The sequence below is a fragment of the Galleria mellonella genome, unplaced genomic scaffold (assembly GCF_026898425.1).
Source record: "Galleria mellonella isolate WM207_F2 unplaced genomic scaffold, CSIRO_AGI_GalMel_v1 utg64, whole genome shotgun sequence".
Lineage (NCBI taxonomy): Eukaryota > Metazoa > Arthropoda > Insecta > Lepidoptera > Pyralidae > Galleria > Galleria mellonella.
This window is the reverse complement of record NW_026442133.1, coordinates 3,140,615-3,158,223: the sequence shown is the minus strand read 5'-3', so window position 1 is coordinate 3,158,223 and position 17,609 is coordinate 3,140,615. Positions and strand designations below refer to the sequence as shown.

At 33.0% G+C, this 17,609-nt stretch overlaps 1 protein-coding gene across 3 annotated transcripts in view; it reads right to left on the bottom strand.

Annotated features, from left to right (window-relative positions):
* Window positions 1-17,609, bottom strand: part of LOC113512559 (mitogen-activated protein kinase kinase kinase 15) — a 40,639-nt gene that overhangs the window by 8,786 nt on the left and 14,244 nt on the right. For 2 of the 3 annotated variants that reach the window (XM_052900069.1, XM_052900068.1), the window contains exons 8-20: window positions 13,875-14,076; window positions 12,835-12,946; window positions 12,321-12,490; window positions 11,284-11,464; window positions 10,177-10,377; window positions 9,045-9,195; window positions 8,154-8,368; window positions 7,547-7,642; window positions 6,237-6,376; window positions 5,174-5,323; window positions 2,935-3,030; window positions 1,102-1,195; window positions 221-403 (exon numbers count right to left, since the gene is read on the bottom strand). In XM_052900069.1, coding sequence (XP_052756029.1) covers window positions 221-403; window positions 1,102-1,195; window positions 2,935-3,030; window positions 5,174-5,323; window positions 6,237-6,376; window positions 7,547-7,642; window positions 8,154-8,368; window positions 9,045-9,195; window positions 10,177-10,377; window positions 11,284-11,464; window positions 12,321-12,490; window positions 12,835-12,946; window positions 13,875-14,076 — 1,991 coding nt within the window. The remainder of the gene's footprint in view (window positions 1-220; window positions 404-1,101; window positions 1,196-2,934; window positions 3,031-5,173; window positions 5,324-6,236; window positions 6,377-7,546; window positions 7,643-8,153; window positions 8,369-9,044; window positions 9,196-10,176; window positions 10,378-11,283; window positions 11,465-12,320; window positions 12,491-12,834; window positions 12,947-13,874; window positions 14,077-17,609) is intronic. The other variant, XM_052900070.1, reaches the window with a different exon arrangement.

The following is a 17,609-nucleotide window of genomic DNA, read 5'->3' as shown; positions in this document are numbered from 1 at the left end:
AGAGAGATGCTGCTTTCCATCCCTCGCCCTCCCTTAGTCTTGAATAAAAGGGGTAGCCTATTCTATGCTGGGACCACACGGCCATATTATATTATTATATATATTCACATATTATATTATGTATAAAATTTTATGTAGGTATATCGCCCATGTATCTCTATCTCTTGATGCGAGTATAGAGTTTATCTATTTTCGAAGTCGGATTATGTTTGCCACTTACCATTGTCAAGACGGTATTTCCGAAATCCTGTTGTATGCTGTGCATCCACTTTGAGCAGACCTTTTCGCTGTCCTGCTCTAACACACGTGAGAGAGTGATACGCCGTTGCGAATCCTTCTTCAGTAGATAAAATCCGTCCTCTTCCATCTCGATAGACGACCGTCCCGCATTTATCAAATCAACCTGGCAATTCCTTTATTATTAAATATTGTAAAAGAGTTGGGGTTCCAAAGATTTTTTCTTCGTTAAGGGTTTTCATTCACTTAATAAATGTTAACTATACAAGAAACATCAGTTCAGTTCATCTCTTATGCCGTACAGGTTCTATGTTAAATTAGGTGTCAATAAATAACACTATTAGTATTCATAATTTACAGGGTACAGAGGAATAACACCCGAGTCCTCAGGAATGGCAACGCATGGGGGTTATCATGGCAAAACAGTATACTCTGTTATGTACATGGTACTACTCATGTCTATAGGCGACGGTTACCACTTTCCATCAGGTGGGCCGTCAGCTTGTTTGCCATTCTGAGTTGCATAAAAAAAATACCGAAGTTTACTAAAATGTAAAATACAATATAATAATTATATGTCAATTAAAAAAAAAAAAAATTCAATAATTTTGAATATTTTAAAAATACTCTGATAGCGAATTAAAACGATAATTATGGAATAAATTGCACGTAAATTTACTTGTCACTGATAAAAGTTTTACATTTACTTCATATTTTACTTTAAAAGATTTTAAATATTTTTTTGATATCAAAATTATTTTTTTCACTTTTTACACATTTACACTTTGAGCCGATATCCGAGTTGATAGATAATTCCAATGTTGCCACTCTAAGGAACTCGAAAGAATTTGTATTAGTCCATACCTCAGGAGATAAAAGGCCTCCGGATGAACTCCGCCTATTTAGCAATGTGTCGCCGCTCTCCATATCATCGGTAGATGGCGTATTGGGCATCGTGCTACAACACAAAATTACAAATATAGTTCAGTATTTCATTCTCTGAGTACTTTTTCAAAATAATTTATAATACTGCAAGATTGGATAAAAAGCAATAGGTAAATATACAATTTCTGTCTTAAATATATGAATGTAAAGTCTACATTATGTTGAGTCCTAAAGGCTCATCCATATATTCTTAACATAATATACTCATATGGGAAAACAAGTGTTCATAAGTAGAATTTGATTTGAGATTGTTATGATTAGAAAAAATATCAATCCAAGTTTTAACAATCATAAGCAATTTCCTTGTTGAAATTAATATAATAAGCTTATAAATGTAAATACTAAAATTATCGCGGGTTGCCGCGTGCAAAAATATATCTTACGAAGCAATAATTAAATTTATTCAACTGTATTAAATTGTTAGTTTTGTTGAAATTGACCATTAATTCGTCTTACATTAATATAAGATAGTATATAAAAAAAAACAGTTTACATCAAAAAAATTAAATAAAAATAATACCATTAAGAGTCTTAGAATATATTGAAATGAAAAGCGACAGATATGGGTGAATAAGCGTGTAGATATAGAATAACTTTTCATGCCGTAATCATTAAAAAAAAAAGACATCAAAAGCTGTATTCATAGAATGCAATATTTTAAACATCGAACGTGATTTCTTTTTAATTATAAAACATTCTTATTATTTTAAGGTCAATTGCACTTAAGCCTTATATTTCAAAATCAAACTTATTTTTTTTATTTTATGTACTATTATATTCGTAAAAACTATTAATAAAACTAAAATTAACTGGCACCGGTGGTTTGACATTACAAATGTTTAATTTCAAATTGACATTGTAATAAAATATAGTACATACCTAAACATACAGACATAATTTTTGTATATAATTTGAACGCAACAAACTGGCAATAAGCCGTAATAAATATGTATATACATATATTTATTTTATGGTACAATTTAAAGTTTATATAACACAAACCATAATTACACAAACAAAAAAATAAAAAAATAGATAAAATCAATCACTTGTTGATGATCCCGAAATATCTAACAATATAAACCTACTGAATAAATATTATTTGTATTATTCGTAAAAATATAAAACCTATTTATTTATTTATTTATTTATTTATTTATAGGATTACCAACATAAGATACAGCTAAACATTTTAGTACAATACCCTGGTAGATTAGATCTTACTGTTCTTATATTTATAGGCAACCACTATTATTTATACAATCTAAAGTTATTTTTTTCAAAAATGTTTTTATCACTTTCTTCCTTGTTAATAATTTACAGTTAATAAGTTACAAACATTAAAAGAAACAAACAAACAATGCAGTAATGAATTATGTGTTTATTAGACATCATTTGTTACACCGAATTTAAATAAAATTATTAACACTTCTATTACTGATATTCATTTGGCGCCCTCTAGTGTCAAGATCAAGTTTATAGGCCTCTCTCGTTGTGTTTGATTCTCGTTGTACAAGCATAATCTGAATTAGCACCATATTATAAATTGCCATTTTCTATTCCTCAAAAATAAATATAAAAAAAAAACTGGATAAAATTTCCGAGTCGGTACCAGGCACGTTTTCTCCCTGATGCTGGTACATTACACAACTAAATCATTGCCTACAAGTCAAACCAAGGCTTTATATAAATATAGTATTCTATGAAATCTGTGCATCAAAGTGAGCTTATTATAAAATTTGTTACGGTTACCTGCTATTGGACAAGTCCGGTGGGTATATCAATATCGGTGATAGCATCGACGAAGCCGTCCTAGTGATTGTCGGATTAGACCGGATCGTTTTCACCCTTTATTGTGGGAAAACAAATACAGGCTTAGGTGCAAAGCATACATGTTAAGAGACAATTTTGTGTTAACTCTCTATAAGTGGTATCTACAGTGATACGAGCCGAAACGACCAAGTTATCTGTTACGGACGGGGAATGGTCTAACGTAAGATCAACATTAGTAAATACATGTCTAAAAGGAATTTATGGGTAGATACCTCGCATCAATATTACAACAATATTGCAAAGGATATAGTTTCTGTTGCGATATAGTTGTTGTGATTACTATCTAATCTACATGTTACAAATATATATTTATTATTATATTTATCATGTCTTAATAAATATTCACTACATGTATAATAAAATATTGCGAGAAAGTGCTATTAAAATATTGTTATTGGCGCATTCAATAGTATTCCTCCGTCAGATACCTAGATAATTTGGTTATAATTTTCTCTGCACCTGCCTTAATGCCGGTGATGTTGATGTCAATTCCATCGTTCCACTTAACTTTTTTTTATGCAATGAAAATTCTACTTTTTTATTTACTTTATTGTTCACTAGTTCCAAGGACCGTTAGAAAGAATATATATTATATATACATAAATATGTTTTATAGGGCCAGCACTTTAATTAAAAGGGAATCCAAGTCCAAATATATTTAGAGTAGCACTACATGCATCTTATTTTCAATCGCCGATCATCAGTTGCATGAATACCTACCAAGACACAAGGGATTGCCTGCTGATTGTGACGTCCCACATAAGGAAACGTGCGGTATTGGCAATCTTGACAATCCGTCAACTAAAAATCAAGACACAGGACGCGAGCGATCCGCGAGGTAATGTTGACGTAATAGCCGATCTACGAGCGTGACCGAAAGTAGTAATTAAATGTATATAGAAGCGTTCGGTCGCGGATGATCGGCAACCGAAAATACACTGAATGAAGCGCTAATCTTACGCTACTGTATACATGAAAAAAAATTGTAAAGCTTTCTAAAACGTGTGGTAGGGTGTCAATTTGGAATTAGATTTTCGACATCATTAGCATCCTTTTGGAGATGTTTTAAATATAGATTGACAAAGTACAAAAAGAAATTAGAATATGCCACACTAGTATAACACGTTATTTATGAGAAGCCCAATATTTTTTCGTCTTTGGGAAAAATGTTCAATTTCCATTATCGAACACGCCTTTTAAAAGAATGCGAATGATTTCAACACCGTTCTGTATATTTGATTAGTTTTGTGGGGTATCAGAATTGACATCATGGTAGCGGAAAGGAAAAATGAACCATGTATGTACGCATATCGATTCACTGGTTAAACTCAGCACACCTCGCCCAAATCGTAAGCTCCCTTAACCACATAATGTATGATGATATGACAAGAGCACATCACACATGGACGGAAGGAATTAAAATTTATATTAAATAGTTAATCTTTTAAATACATGTAATTGGGTAAGCCATGCACATAAGTGATCTATTCGGACCTACGTACTATATATGAAGATCACTTTTCTTTCCCGCTCGTTTATGACATAATATAAAGTCAAGGCAGAACCAATATACAGGAGCAAGTATAATAGAAAAAAAAATATAAAATATTGAATTAAAGTACAAGTTCAGCAGAAAAAAAAAATCATTTACAGATTACAAATATAAAAAATCTACCTCCGATAGTAGATTTTTGGTTTTTGACCAATCTTTATTTGAGAAAAATGTTTAGTTAGACTAGTAGAATCCCTTTAAAAATTTCAACTTTATCCTGTATATTCAGAGAGTAGAGAGATACTATTTCAAATAAAATATTTTTTTTTTTTCAATTAAACTTAATTATAAGCTTTTTTGAATAGCCATTTATAATGATTTTACAGCCCAGTTCGGAATGCAGTTTCAGCTGAGAAGAACGAGTAAGAAATACAGGTGTCATTTTTTCCAAATAAAGTTCAAATAAAACTTCATATTGATAAAAAGAAAGAAAATAAAAAAACTACAATCAAATTCATATTAGAAATATTGCTCCTAAATATTAGTTCTGCATACAAATTGTTATACTATATTTTTGATATACCATTCATGAACTGATCAGGTAATAGAACTCCATGCGAGTAACAAAGCGCTGTGCTATGTTTTGGCGTAAGGGTTGAAACTTACTCGATTTCCGGCGAACTGGGCAGCGTGCCTTGAATGCAAGGCTCCGAGATCTTCTTCTGGGATACAGTTTGTTTAGCCTTGTCGGCCGGTACTGAGATACTGCGATTGTAATCTATACTGTTGCCTAACCGGCCAGTGTTTTTCTTTTTCCTGTAAATGTATAAGTATAAATCCAAATAAATAATGTGCAAAAAAGAAAACTCAATATAAAAAAGGTTTTATATATACCAAATCATCTATCCAGGTTAATAAACTTTGCCTGTCGCGGAATAGACGAGATCCGTGTATTTTTTTATGCAACTTAGAATGGCAAACAAGCTGACGGCCTACCTGACGGAAAGTAGTAACTGTCACTTAGAGACATGAGCAGTACCATGGACATAACAGAGTATACTGTATCGCCCATGATACGCCCCATGCATTGCCATTCCTGAGGACTCAGGTGTTATTCCTCTATACCCTGTAAATTCACTGCCATATCCCACCCTTCAAACCGAAACACAGTCATGCAAACACAACTGCTTCACGATAGAAACATGAATAACTTTTGTACAAAGTCTCCCTCTGGTAAATCGCATTGGTGTATCGTAGTGTAATATTAATTGATTCATCATATCGTCATAGTCGTAAAATAGTGACGGATCTTTATATGTAATCTTCGTCAGATCCGTCAGTATTCCACGACTATGACGATATCATTATATCAGCCGTTAACTATTATTTCATTACTATTACATTGAAATAATAACAAAAAATTTGGCCATGTGGTTCTGGCATAGAATAGTCCACCCGTTCCTTTCCCGTGGATGTCGTAAGAGGCGACCAAGGGAGGACGAAGGATTACAGCGTTCATCTTAAAACATCTCTAAAATCTAACTGCGGTTGCCTACTAGCATGGCAACTACTGTCAAAAGTACCCAAAAGGAAGTTTATGTTCAGCAGTGGACAGTTAAAAGCTGATATGATGAATAACAAAAAGATACTAGATTCAATACTAAAATTAATAAATAATTCTGCTTTTAAGAACTATTGTAATTATTTAAAATAAAAAAATGTTGCTTACTCGCAAAGGAAGGGGTCTTCTAACAAATCAGCAGCGGTGGCGCGTTTTTCCGGATCCGAGATGAAGCAACGAAGTATAAAGCTTTTAGCTTTCTGTGACAATTCACTGGGTATTTCGGGATGCATCTTGTAATAACCCACCTTAAAGAAATAAATTTATTATGAACACAGTGTCCATACAATATTTGAAAGAGGTAATTTACCACATATACACTAATATTATAAAGAGGAAAACTTTGTTTGTTTGGTTGTAATGAATAGGCTCAAAAAGTACTGGACCGTTTTTAAAAATTTTTTCACCATTCGAAAGCTACATTATCCACGAGTAATATAGGCTAAATTTTATTTTGAAAAAAAAATAGGGTTCCCTAAAATATTTGGGTTTATTGGACAAAAGATGTAAAAAATCAACCAGAAAAGTTACTTATTTTGCGTACGCTGCCTAAACTATAAAAGATAGAACCATAAAATGTTCTAATTAATTGTAGATCTTATAAATATCTACAAAAAAGTCCGCGACACACTATACCTATCTATGTCGAGTGAGGCACAACAACAATTTTTTTTATTTAAAAATCTTGAATTTTTTTTTACTACATTTAAACGCATTCATTTTACTCATGCTATTAATCCTTATCAAAATAAATTATTTCATCACTAAGTACAGTTTATGTAGATAATATTTGGTATTTGAATAATTAAAATTAAAATTGGACGTTTTGTTTCGAAGTTATGGCGAAATTAAAATATTACGATTTCTGCTGCACGGCCCGTTGCGAAGTGAGTGGCCTTGGTGACGAGGCGGGGTGCGCGTGCGGAAGGAGAGTATTTTCATACTCCAGTATTAACCCATATCCAATCTATCGAGTTATTTCCAAAAATTGCATATTGCGATAACCAAGATGCACGCGGGCGAAGCCGTGGACGAAAGCAAGTTGTTTATAAAAAGTTGCTTCTATTTTATTATTTTTATTTTATTTATTTAACACTTTATTACACCAACATTACAAGATTTGTTCAACAATTTTCGATAAGTATAGTGTAGTACAAAAGGCAGTCTTATTGCTAAGCAATCTCTTCCAGACAATCTTTGGGTAGAAAGAATTAAAGAAATGCTTTTAGCTGTAACTATGAGGTAATTTTTTGTAACATACTTTTCAAACAGATTTATTTTATCTATTATTAAAATGTTATATGAAAATGATCACAAGATCATGAATTCACAGTAAATAACGAGTATTTTATAAAATATTAAATGAAGCATCTTGTAAATAATTTAGAAAAAAAAAAAGTATTAATAATTTAAATCACCTTAAATACAGCTGCCTGCGGTGAACCTAATTCCATGAACGGTGGGTTTCCTGTCGCCATTTCTACAACTGTACATCCAAGAGACCAAATGTCCGCCTGAAATTAATTAAAATAATAGGTGCTTTTAGATTTTTTTTACAATAACATGTGTAAAAAAAAAATCATTAAAAGCACATTGCAAATTGTGAAAGACACCGATTTTAAAGTAACTTCCAAATAACACTTATGGCAGTTAAATATAGAGGCTATAGAAAAATAACACCTGATGAAATCTTCAGAAATGGCAATATATGAGGAGTACCATGCGTTTTAAAATTTATTCTATAATACTCAAGGTGTTATTCATATCTATTGGCATGGTTACCACTTTGATAGTCAAGAGGGCCGTCACCTTGTTTGCCAAGTTGCATCTCTATTAATATTATAAATGTAAAATCGAGTATGTTTGCTTGTTACTTTATAACGCCTTAACAAATCACTATGAAATTTGGTATACATGTACTATATGTAGTGGATAAGGATATAAGTTTTTTTCCAGTGAACATATCCCGATCACGTGAACGAAGTCACGGGTAAAAGCTATTTAAACATATAGTAAGAAACTCACAGGCGCGCCGTATCCTCTTTGGCCCTTATCAATAACTTCAGGCGCCATGTACTGTAAAGTTCCAGCGAATGTTTCCGTCGAGGGGCACAAGCCGGCCAATCGTTTCGATGTGCCGAAATCTGATATCTTCACGACTCCGCTGTATGTATTCACTAATACATTATCTCCTTTTATATCTCGATGCACTATTTTCTGATCGTGGAGGTATTTTAGACCTGAAAATTGAATAATTCTCTAATTACAAATTTGTATTTGAAAATTAATTTTCAAATACAAATTTGTAATTCATTATGTCCTTCATAGCACAGGTTTGATTTTCAGTTAGAAATTTAAAATATTATAGTTATAAAATTAACTTATATATAGGTTATGGGCCCAGATCAAATGATTTTTTACAACAAAGAAGAGTTTAACTTCACTCACTCACACTCAATTGGTGATTGTATCGCACTTTACAACTATTGTGATTATCATCATCGTTACAACCATGTGTCCATTGGTGAACATCAATTACCCTCATATTTCATCGCAAAGTAAGATTCCGCACCACTGGGATCAATTCTGAGGCGTTATTTCTAATATATTAATTCTTTAGTGTCTCGAAATCACTGTTTTATAGACCATCATAAACTAAGTTTATAATAATTTAGACTTAATAAAGATTTCCAAATATGAAATTGAACCTTTAATTTTAGGGTTTAAAGAAAGGACATCTCAGAATCGACCCCATTGACTTACTTGAGCGCCCTGTAGCACTATGCTTTACTTTTTTCCATTTTAAATCTCATCACCTAGTATCAGACGAGGCAAGATCAAATACAAACTAAGTAATTAATTAAAAAGTAATCTGCACTGCGTCATTATAACAATGTACATAAATAACAATAGTACCTTCCAGAATTTGTTTAGTATAATAAGCTATAGTCGCTTCGTTTTCCTTTAGTGGTCCCCACTTCGATTTTAATAAGGCTGACAATGAACCTCCAGGTACTTGTTCCATGAATATTTTGAAATAGTTGTCTTCTGATATTGAACCGAGATACTAGAACAAATACGAAAGGTATATTTTCATAATGCAGAAGGTAAGCCTTATAAACCATGTACAGTTAAATTCTAGCTTATTAATTACAATAAAAATACCTCCTTTAAAATGGCATTCACAATATTACATTACTAATAATATAAATATGTAAGTTTGTTTTATTTATCTACATCTACACATATATTATAAAGAGGAAAGATTTGTATTTTTGTGTATATTTGTAATGAATAAACTCAAAAACTACTTTGCCGATATCAAAAATTATTTCACCATTAGAAAGCTACATTCACCCTGAGTAACATAGGCTATATTTATTGCTAGAAAAGATTAGGGGTCCTTACTAAAAGTTTAGTAACGTAACTCAAGGTGTAAAAAAATGCTATAAAATATCTTTCGTCGCGTGCGCTGCGGAAACTATTGCTGATAGAACAAATGTATGTTCTACAATATTGAAGAAAATATCAATAACTACAAAAAATTTCGGGATACTATATGTCCAACTATAATCGTTATGTCACAATAACCACTTTTTAAAATGTTGTAAAAATGACCACCTGTGCGAAGCCGGGACGAGCCGCTAGTTATCTTATAGTGTATTAATAACTTAACCAATTACTATGAAATTTGGTATACACGCACTATATGAGATGGAGAAGAATATAGGCTACTTTTTATCCCTGTCATGTGGAAGGAGTCGCAGGTAAAAACTAGTTTTAAATAAACTTTTATATATAACATCTTTTCGTCCTACTATTTTGTTCATTTTATTAACCTCTTTCACTTAACACTATTTCAAGATTTGTCTAATTAATTTGGCGACCGTTCCCGAATATGACGGTTACATGTATATCGGCACGATATTCCTGTGGCTGAACTGCGAGTGCAGCAAGATCTCCTTGTGCAGCGGCTATACATCGCCAAGGTTCTTTCAGCGATCATTCCCGAGTATGACGATACAAGTATGTCGCAACTGCATGTTACCTGTACGATGTTTCTGTGCCGCAGCTGCGAGTGCAGCAAGATCTCTTCGTGCAACGGCTGCACATCGCCGAGGTTCTTCTCCGGGATCTCTTTAACGGCGATACGGACTTGGGTGCGGAGGTCGCGCGCTGCATATACCACGCCGTATGTACCCTTGCCTAGTACTACGCGCTTGTTGCAATCATCTAATTCGTACTCGTACTGAAATTGGCATGACAATAATAAAGAATCGATATATTATAACTTTAAATAATTAATAATGTTCTAATAGTTATCTTAATATCTTTTTTAGTGTGATTTTATTTACTTAAAAGTTGTAAAAAGTAAATTGTAAAATTACATCTATAAGTCATAGCATATGAAACATAAATCAAAGTGAATTATGTCACACCTATATAAACATTTATAAACATTTACCAGAGGGAGACTTTATACAAAAGCCGATTGCTTGGGTACCTCTGTCCCATTCGTGTTTCAACCGTGAAGCAGTTGTGTTTGCTTGGCTGTGTTTCGGTTTGAAGGGTGGGATATGGCGTGAATTTACAGAAGAATAATACCTGAGTCCTCAGGAATGGCAACGCATGGGGGGTAACATGGGCGAAACAGTATACTCTGTTATGTCCATGGTACTGCTCATGTCTATAGGCGACGGTTACCACTTTCCATCAGCTTGTTTGCCATTCTAAGTTATGTAAAAAAAAAACATTTTTATCTTTCATTGCAAACAGTACCAACTCAGCCTCATAACATTTTACAAGGATCAGGAATTTGGAATACCAAAGCCGCGCATTAGGGGGCGTTAAAGTATTATGTAACGTATTTAAATAAAAAAACTAGGGAAAAATCTCCCAAAGTTAACAACTCTTTTCATTTGTTTTACGGGGAATTCCTCCACTGTATTGTAGATCATTTTTATTTTATTTTCGTTGTTGGTAAAAACAGTCACTGTATGTTACGTAATGTTTCGAAAAGTTAAAGTAGGGATATAGAAAACTGTTACGGCATATTTCATGTGGGAGAGGGGGGGTTAAAGACCTCCAAAAATTGCGTTACGTTACACTTGAACGTCCCCTTGCGTATACACAACTAAAAGTATAGTTACTATACCTTCAACTGTTCCTGCATGACACTGGTGTCTAAATCCGTCACTTTCTCATGATCCGCCGTTAATTCGCCCAACAGATCATGCAAATGTTGCCGGTACACTTCAGATGGCAAGAATATTTGGAAGTCATCTGAATTCTCACTCACGTAGAGGAAAAGGCAGCGCTCGTCACGTTTGTATAAACTGAAAGCATAATAGATAGATATATTCTCACGACCTTTTTCTTAATCTACTTCTTTTTTCGGACTACTCTAATGGTGTCAGCCACAGATTGCTGTTACAGCTTCATCAAACGCGTGCAGAGTAAATATCAAGGGTACTCCGAGTCCGCAAAGAGGTCTTACAGAGCGACTGAATGTTGACTTCAGTCAAACAGATTACAATCATCCTAACTTTCACAACATCATACATCTGTATATCTTTGGTTTCGGGTGCTCAATCACCAATGTTGTCACTTTAAGTATGTCAGCTGATCTACGTAGTGAAATGCTAATCATCATCTATAGTCATAAACAGCACCATGGACATCAAAGCGTCGATCACAATAAACATTACAACTTCTAAAATACCTGTTAATTTCACTGACATACCCCATAATATATGTAAGTTGATAATGGGGTCGATTCTGAGACGCCAATTCCATAAAACTATCTCTAAAATTAAAATTTCAATTTGATATCACAGCGAAATCTTTATTGTAAGGACCAATGTAAACTTATTTTATAATGGATTTAAGTTAAAATTATTAAAAATTAAGTTTGTGTTGGTTTATAAAAAAGCAACTTCGCAAAATTAACAAATTAATATAATAGGTTAAGAGATAAATATAGGGAAATAGCGCCTCAGAATCGAGTCCAATGACTGTGATGGCATGTTACGTAAACGACAGTCATCACTTTCCATAAGTTTTCCAAAAAAAATTACGTGAGGTTATTCTTGTGGTAATCATTTAACATTTGGTGGGCCCTATGCTCGTTTACTACTAGAATGGTATAAAAAATTACATAAAAAAATGTATTTTTAAAATATACAAATGTACCTGTAACTTCTTATCATGTCGGAAGTAAAGAGCCACCGGTGCACCTGTCGACACTCGCCACGCATGGAAGCCATACAAAGGTTGAATATCTCCACTGACTTCTGTTCTGCACCCATATTCACATTCACATACGACGGCATATATTCTTTTGTTGTTTCTAATATAAGAACCTGGTAACAAGATATTTGAAAACATTCTAAAAAGACTGAATGAATTTGATAAATATACATGCAAACAAAAAAAAAATACAAAAAAAAAGCTATATATAATAATTTAAGATTATTTATTTGTAAAACATGCGTATAAATAATATATATGCAACTATAATTAAAAAAACTACAAATTAAAATGTTAATATTAAGTTTCTAGTTGCCAGATGCAAATAAAATATTATTAATTTTGAACAATAGATGCAGTATGCGCTAATAGTTGATCAAAGACGACGCAAGTCCAAGTTTGTCGTCATAATTGGTATTCCGAATTTTATACTTAAAATTATAATCTTTAAACTTACTGGAAATCTTATCACATTTTCGCACGTTGTTTTCGTGGCTTCCACGAAATACTCCATCCAAAATTCAAATACTTGCTGCTCAGGTGTTGTTTCTTCGCTCTTTTTCCTAAATCTTTGAGAAAAGAAAAAATACATGTATATTCCTTTATATTTATATATGTATTACTTATTTTGTACAGGTATACATTATTAGTTGTTATTTTCTTTACCTAATTCAATAATTAAGTACCACGCTCACTCTTCATCCCAAAGGTGGACTGATAGAGAATGCTACTAGCATTAAATCCGCCTTTTGTACCTTATTTTATTTTGGTTAATAAAGTTACTTAAATAAATAAATAAAATTGTACAATGATATTCGCTGTATTCAGCGGCTTTACGCCCATGATTAAAAATAAATAGTACCTACGTCATCTATGTACTAAATAGCGATCTTCATTCAGACCTGTCAATAAACAGGTCTAATTGAAACTGCTGAATACAGCATGATTGAAAAACAAACATCTATCTTCTCTTATCTTGTATATCTTTTTATCTTATCATTTTCTTATCTATCTTTTCATTAAGTCCGGACGGTGTACTTAAAATATGTGTAAACAATGCAAAATTTTAAAATTAACAAATTTTAATATTTTGGTTTGTAAAGATATTTTTAAATGTTTAGATGCTTGTATGTTTGTTCCTCAATCACGATTGAACGGATTTGAATTAAATTTGGTACAAAGGCAGGTATATCTTAGCTTCACAGATATGATACTCATTATATTATACACTCATTCACGTAACCAAAGCCACGAGAAACAGATAATATTATTAATTTAATAATTTATTATTATTATTATATCAGTCGTTTTCTGTTCACTGTTGAATATAGACCTCCCCCATGGGAAGCTTTGGCATTTAAAGCCCCCATTGAACACGGGTTGGCTACCATAATTGGCTTTGGTGATTTTACATTATAAATATTATTATGTTATAAATAAAGTGAATAGCTATTTATATTTAAATTATCAATCAAACAGGTAAGGGACTAAATTTACCTATCAATCAACTCGATATTTCCAACAGTGGACTTCAGGTACCAATTAGGTGGTTTCAGTTTAAACATACACTCGGCCGCTTGTGTTGCTTTTACATAGTCTTGTGCAAGCACAGAGATCTCGAAGAATGTCGCTACATCCCAGTACTCCTTTAATGATGAAAGACTTCCCTTTCTTCCTATTAGATGATTTAGGACCATAGCTAAAGAAAAAATAAATATTATTTTAATTTTTTTATACTACTGAGGTAGCAAACAAGCATATGGCCCACCTGATGGTAAGCGGTTACCGTAGCCTATGAATGCCTGTAATACCAGGGGTATTACGCGTGCGTTGCCAACCCTGAAAAAAAAGCTCTTCACCACCCTTTTGATGTACCCCATGCTGTAGTTTCTTGGGAAAAGCTCGACAGGGAGCTTATTCAATAACCTGAGTGTTCGGAACTATTTCAAAATGGAAGTTTCTCTGCTACCCATATTTGTGCCATGAAACAGTTGTGCTAGCATGGCTGTATTTCGGTTTAAATGTGACAGGTATGACAGCGAAATTACATAGTATAGAGACATAACATCATAGTCCTCAGGAATGACAACACATAAGAATAGAAAGAATGGTAGCACCATAGTGTATTCTATAATATGCATGGTGCTGTTTTAATAATTACTATAGGCGACAGTTACTACTTTCCATCTTGTGGGCTGGCAGCTTGTTTGCCATTTTAAGTATCATAAAAGAAGTTTAAATTTGACTTGACATAGACTTCCCCCATAAATGGTGCCAGTAGTCGCTACGCTTGGCAGGCAGACACAGTTAGGCTTTTGGTGATGTACTCCCTTATTGGTCACTAATAATAATGTCACGATTTAAGTAATCCTTTGTGGAAGTTTTTTTTTTATTGGATGAAAATGGGATGGTAATCCCGCCTGCGCTAACGGGATACGCTAGCGGGGCACCAGTGAAGGGTGATAGATGAGAATGAAAACAGGCCAGTTAGTCCATCATGATGAATTCATCTGGAATTAATCAAGATAGTTTCCAGGGGGAACCACGAGGAGGTCGACTTGGTTGGGTATATTGTTAGCAATGGGATTCTTAGTCTCCATTACTAACAATCCCTTTCCCCCCTTGTGGAAGTATTAAAGAGACTTTTCAACATTACTCTTGTGATGGTCCCCCCTTTTTGCACCCCTTATAATAACTAACCTCTATCTAAGCTTACACATGGAAAACCTACAAAGCCTAAGAAAAGCCTACGAAGGCTTTACCTAATGAAATCTCATGAAAATCTAATGAAAACCTACCCTAAGGAATGGCCTAACACCCTCAATATAACCCCATACCTATATTGCCTTATATACCCCAAACACCCTATGAATCATATAACCTTTACAATAAACATATAATATTGAACAGATCTTATAGTAGAACACTTGATCATCTGGCCAGATAAATAAATGTGTGATCGTCTAGTAATGTAGGACCCGTTGTGTGTGTAATAACCAAAAGGTTCTTTAATTGGTATATGATAGGAGTTAAATAATGAAGATGATTGATAAATCTTTAAGGATTAAGAATAATTAATGAATTATACTCATAATTCATGTAACTAGGAAGTTAGAATATATTAATTTAATAGTAAATTACAGAATAACTGTAATAGAAAAAAAAAATGGGGGAGCGGTCGGGCCCCTCACACGCCCGGACCAGTGGAAGACTTTCCAACTATCTATAACTCTTCCTCCTAAACGGTAGGGAAGGGTATTACTATTTATTAATGCACTCTGATGGTAATAAGGGCATGAGTATTCTCAGTTCCAAACCAAACATAAGTACATTTACTTCAACATTACAGTGGCTCCACCAGCCCCACGATGCTTCCAGTATAAAATGGTGTTTGCCAGAGGCAAAAGGATCGGAACTGAAATCCCAGGATCACTCCGACACGAGAGCTTACTCATGGGCGATGACCCTTTCAGTCCTATATGGCGACATAGAGATCACCCACTAACAGTACGAAACTGTTTCCCAGCGTCACCCTGTTACGAGCTTACTCAATGGGGGTTTCCCTTCGGCTCCACAAGAGATCAGACCAAGAAGCGAGATCACCCAGACACCAGAACCTACTTTGTTGGGACATAACCCTTCGGCCCTATAATGTGACATTAGAGATCACCTGTGAAGACAGTCCGATAGAGATGAAGATTTGTGTGATAGGGGATACCTTCCACACCCTGGAATTGGCCAAGCCATATAATGTTGATAATTGCTATATCATAACATAGCATTGTCAATTTAATATTATTTACTTAATACCAAGAATACTCAAGGTTCAAGTTAAATCTGTTGATTAGGCCGGAGCCTAAAAACGAGTAGTCCAACCCATAGGTCGAGAGCTACTAAAAGTAATGAGTGCTATTGAATGAACTATAAGTCCAGTCAATTATATATAATATTATTGTTGATTAACCACATTGTGAATTAACCAATTATTTATTCAGAGAGATATATCTAAAGGAACTATAAGTCCTTTAAAAGACACTGATTAATCACAAGTTAACAACGTCTCGTGAATTAACCAGTTGGGTTTTCTATAAGTTTGAGGACACTAAGTCCAACAAGCTATTATTGTGTTGAGAGTAATAGAGATCTTTTGTAATATTTGTAGAGGTTTGATTAATCACATTGTGAAATAATCAGATTAAATAATTATGTAGCTTTATAGAGAGGACTATAAGTCCTAATTGGTTGTTGTCATAAGTACTGATAAATTACACATTAAAGTGCCAGGTCAATTATTATATATAGGTATATAGGAAGGACAATAAGTCCTATTTGTGTATGTTGTAGTAGTAGAGGCAATATATTGCATAATTATAATGTGAAAGATATAGATTAAATATATATTTGTATAGAAAGGACAGTAAGTCCCATACAATTATTGTAGTTGTACTATAGTTATACTATATCTACTTCCTTTTAGTGTCTTAGTAAACCTATTTACTAAGAGGATTTTTTTAGATAAACAAGTGTTTTAGTGTTTAAATCATCATGATTAAATCCCTAAGAAATTAGGTCTTTAAATAATTATCATATCATTTAAGTGAAATTTCTCATATAAATAATTCCAATATTTCCCCTACAGTTATTATAAAATAACAGAAAATTATATAAATTTTCTATAGACTTAGATATAGAATCATAACGTGTATAATCTCCTTTTGTTTGACATCTGTCACATTAATGACGTATTGAATGACGTATTGATATTGTATTGAATTTTGATTATCTATCACAACTGTCAACGTAACAAATACTAGCAAGTTTGTTTATTTGTATTTGTTTAATATAATTAAATATAAAATCATCATATATCAACCGTAATATACAACTAAATTATCAGTGACATAAATAATCATGGTTTACACCAGAAATAATTAATAGTATCCAGTAATGCTGCAGTTTTATATTCATATCAGTAGCCAAGCTTACTTTCAAATTCAAGAATGAACAGAAGATTAGAAGTTTAACATTCTTATTGCAATTGTACTTCAAATACAAATACAAATACAAATAACTTTATTTTGTTTGAAAAATGGTATAAAAGATGGAATATAATATTTAAATATTGATCACATTTTTCACCAGAATCTGGCGTACAAAATTATTTAATTGTTCCACTGTACTATGCTAATACTATTTTACTGAAATCGTCATATTAAATAAATGTCAGTATTA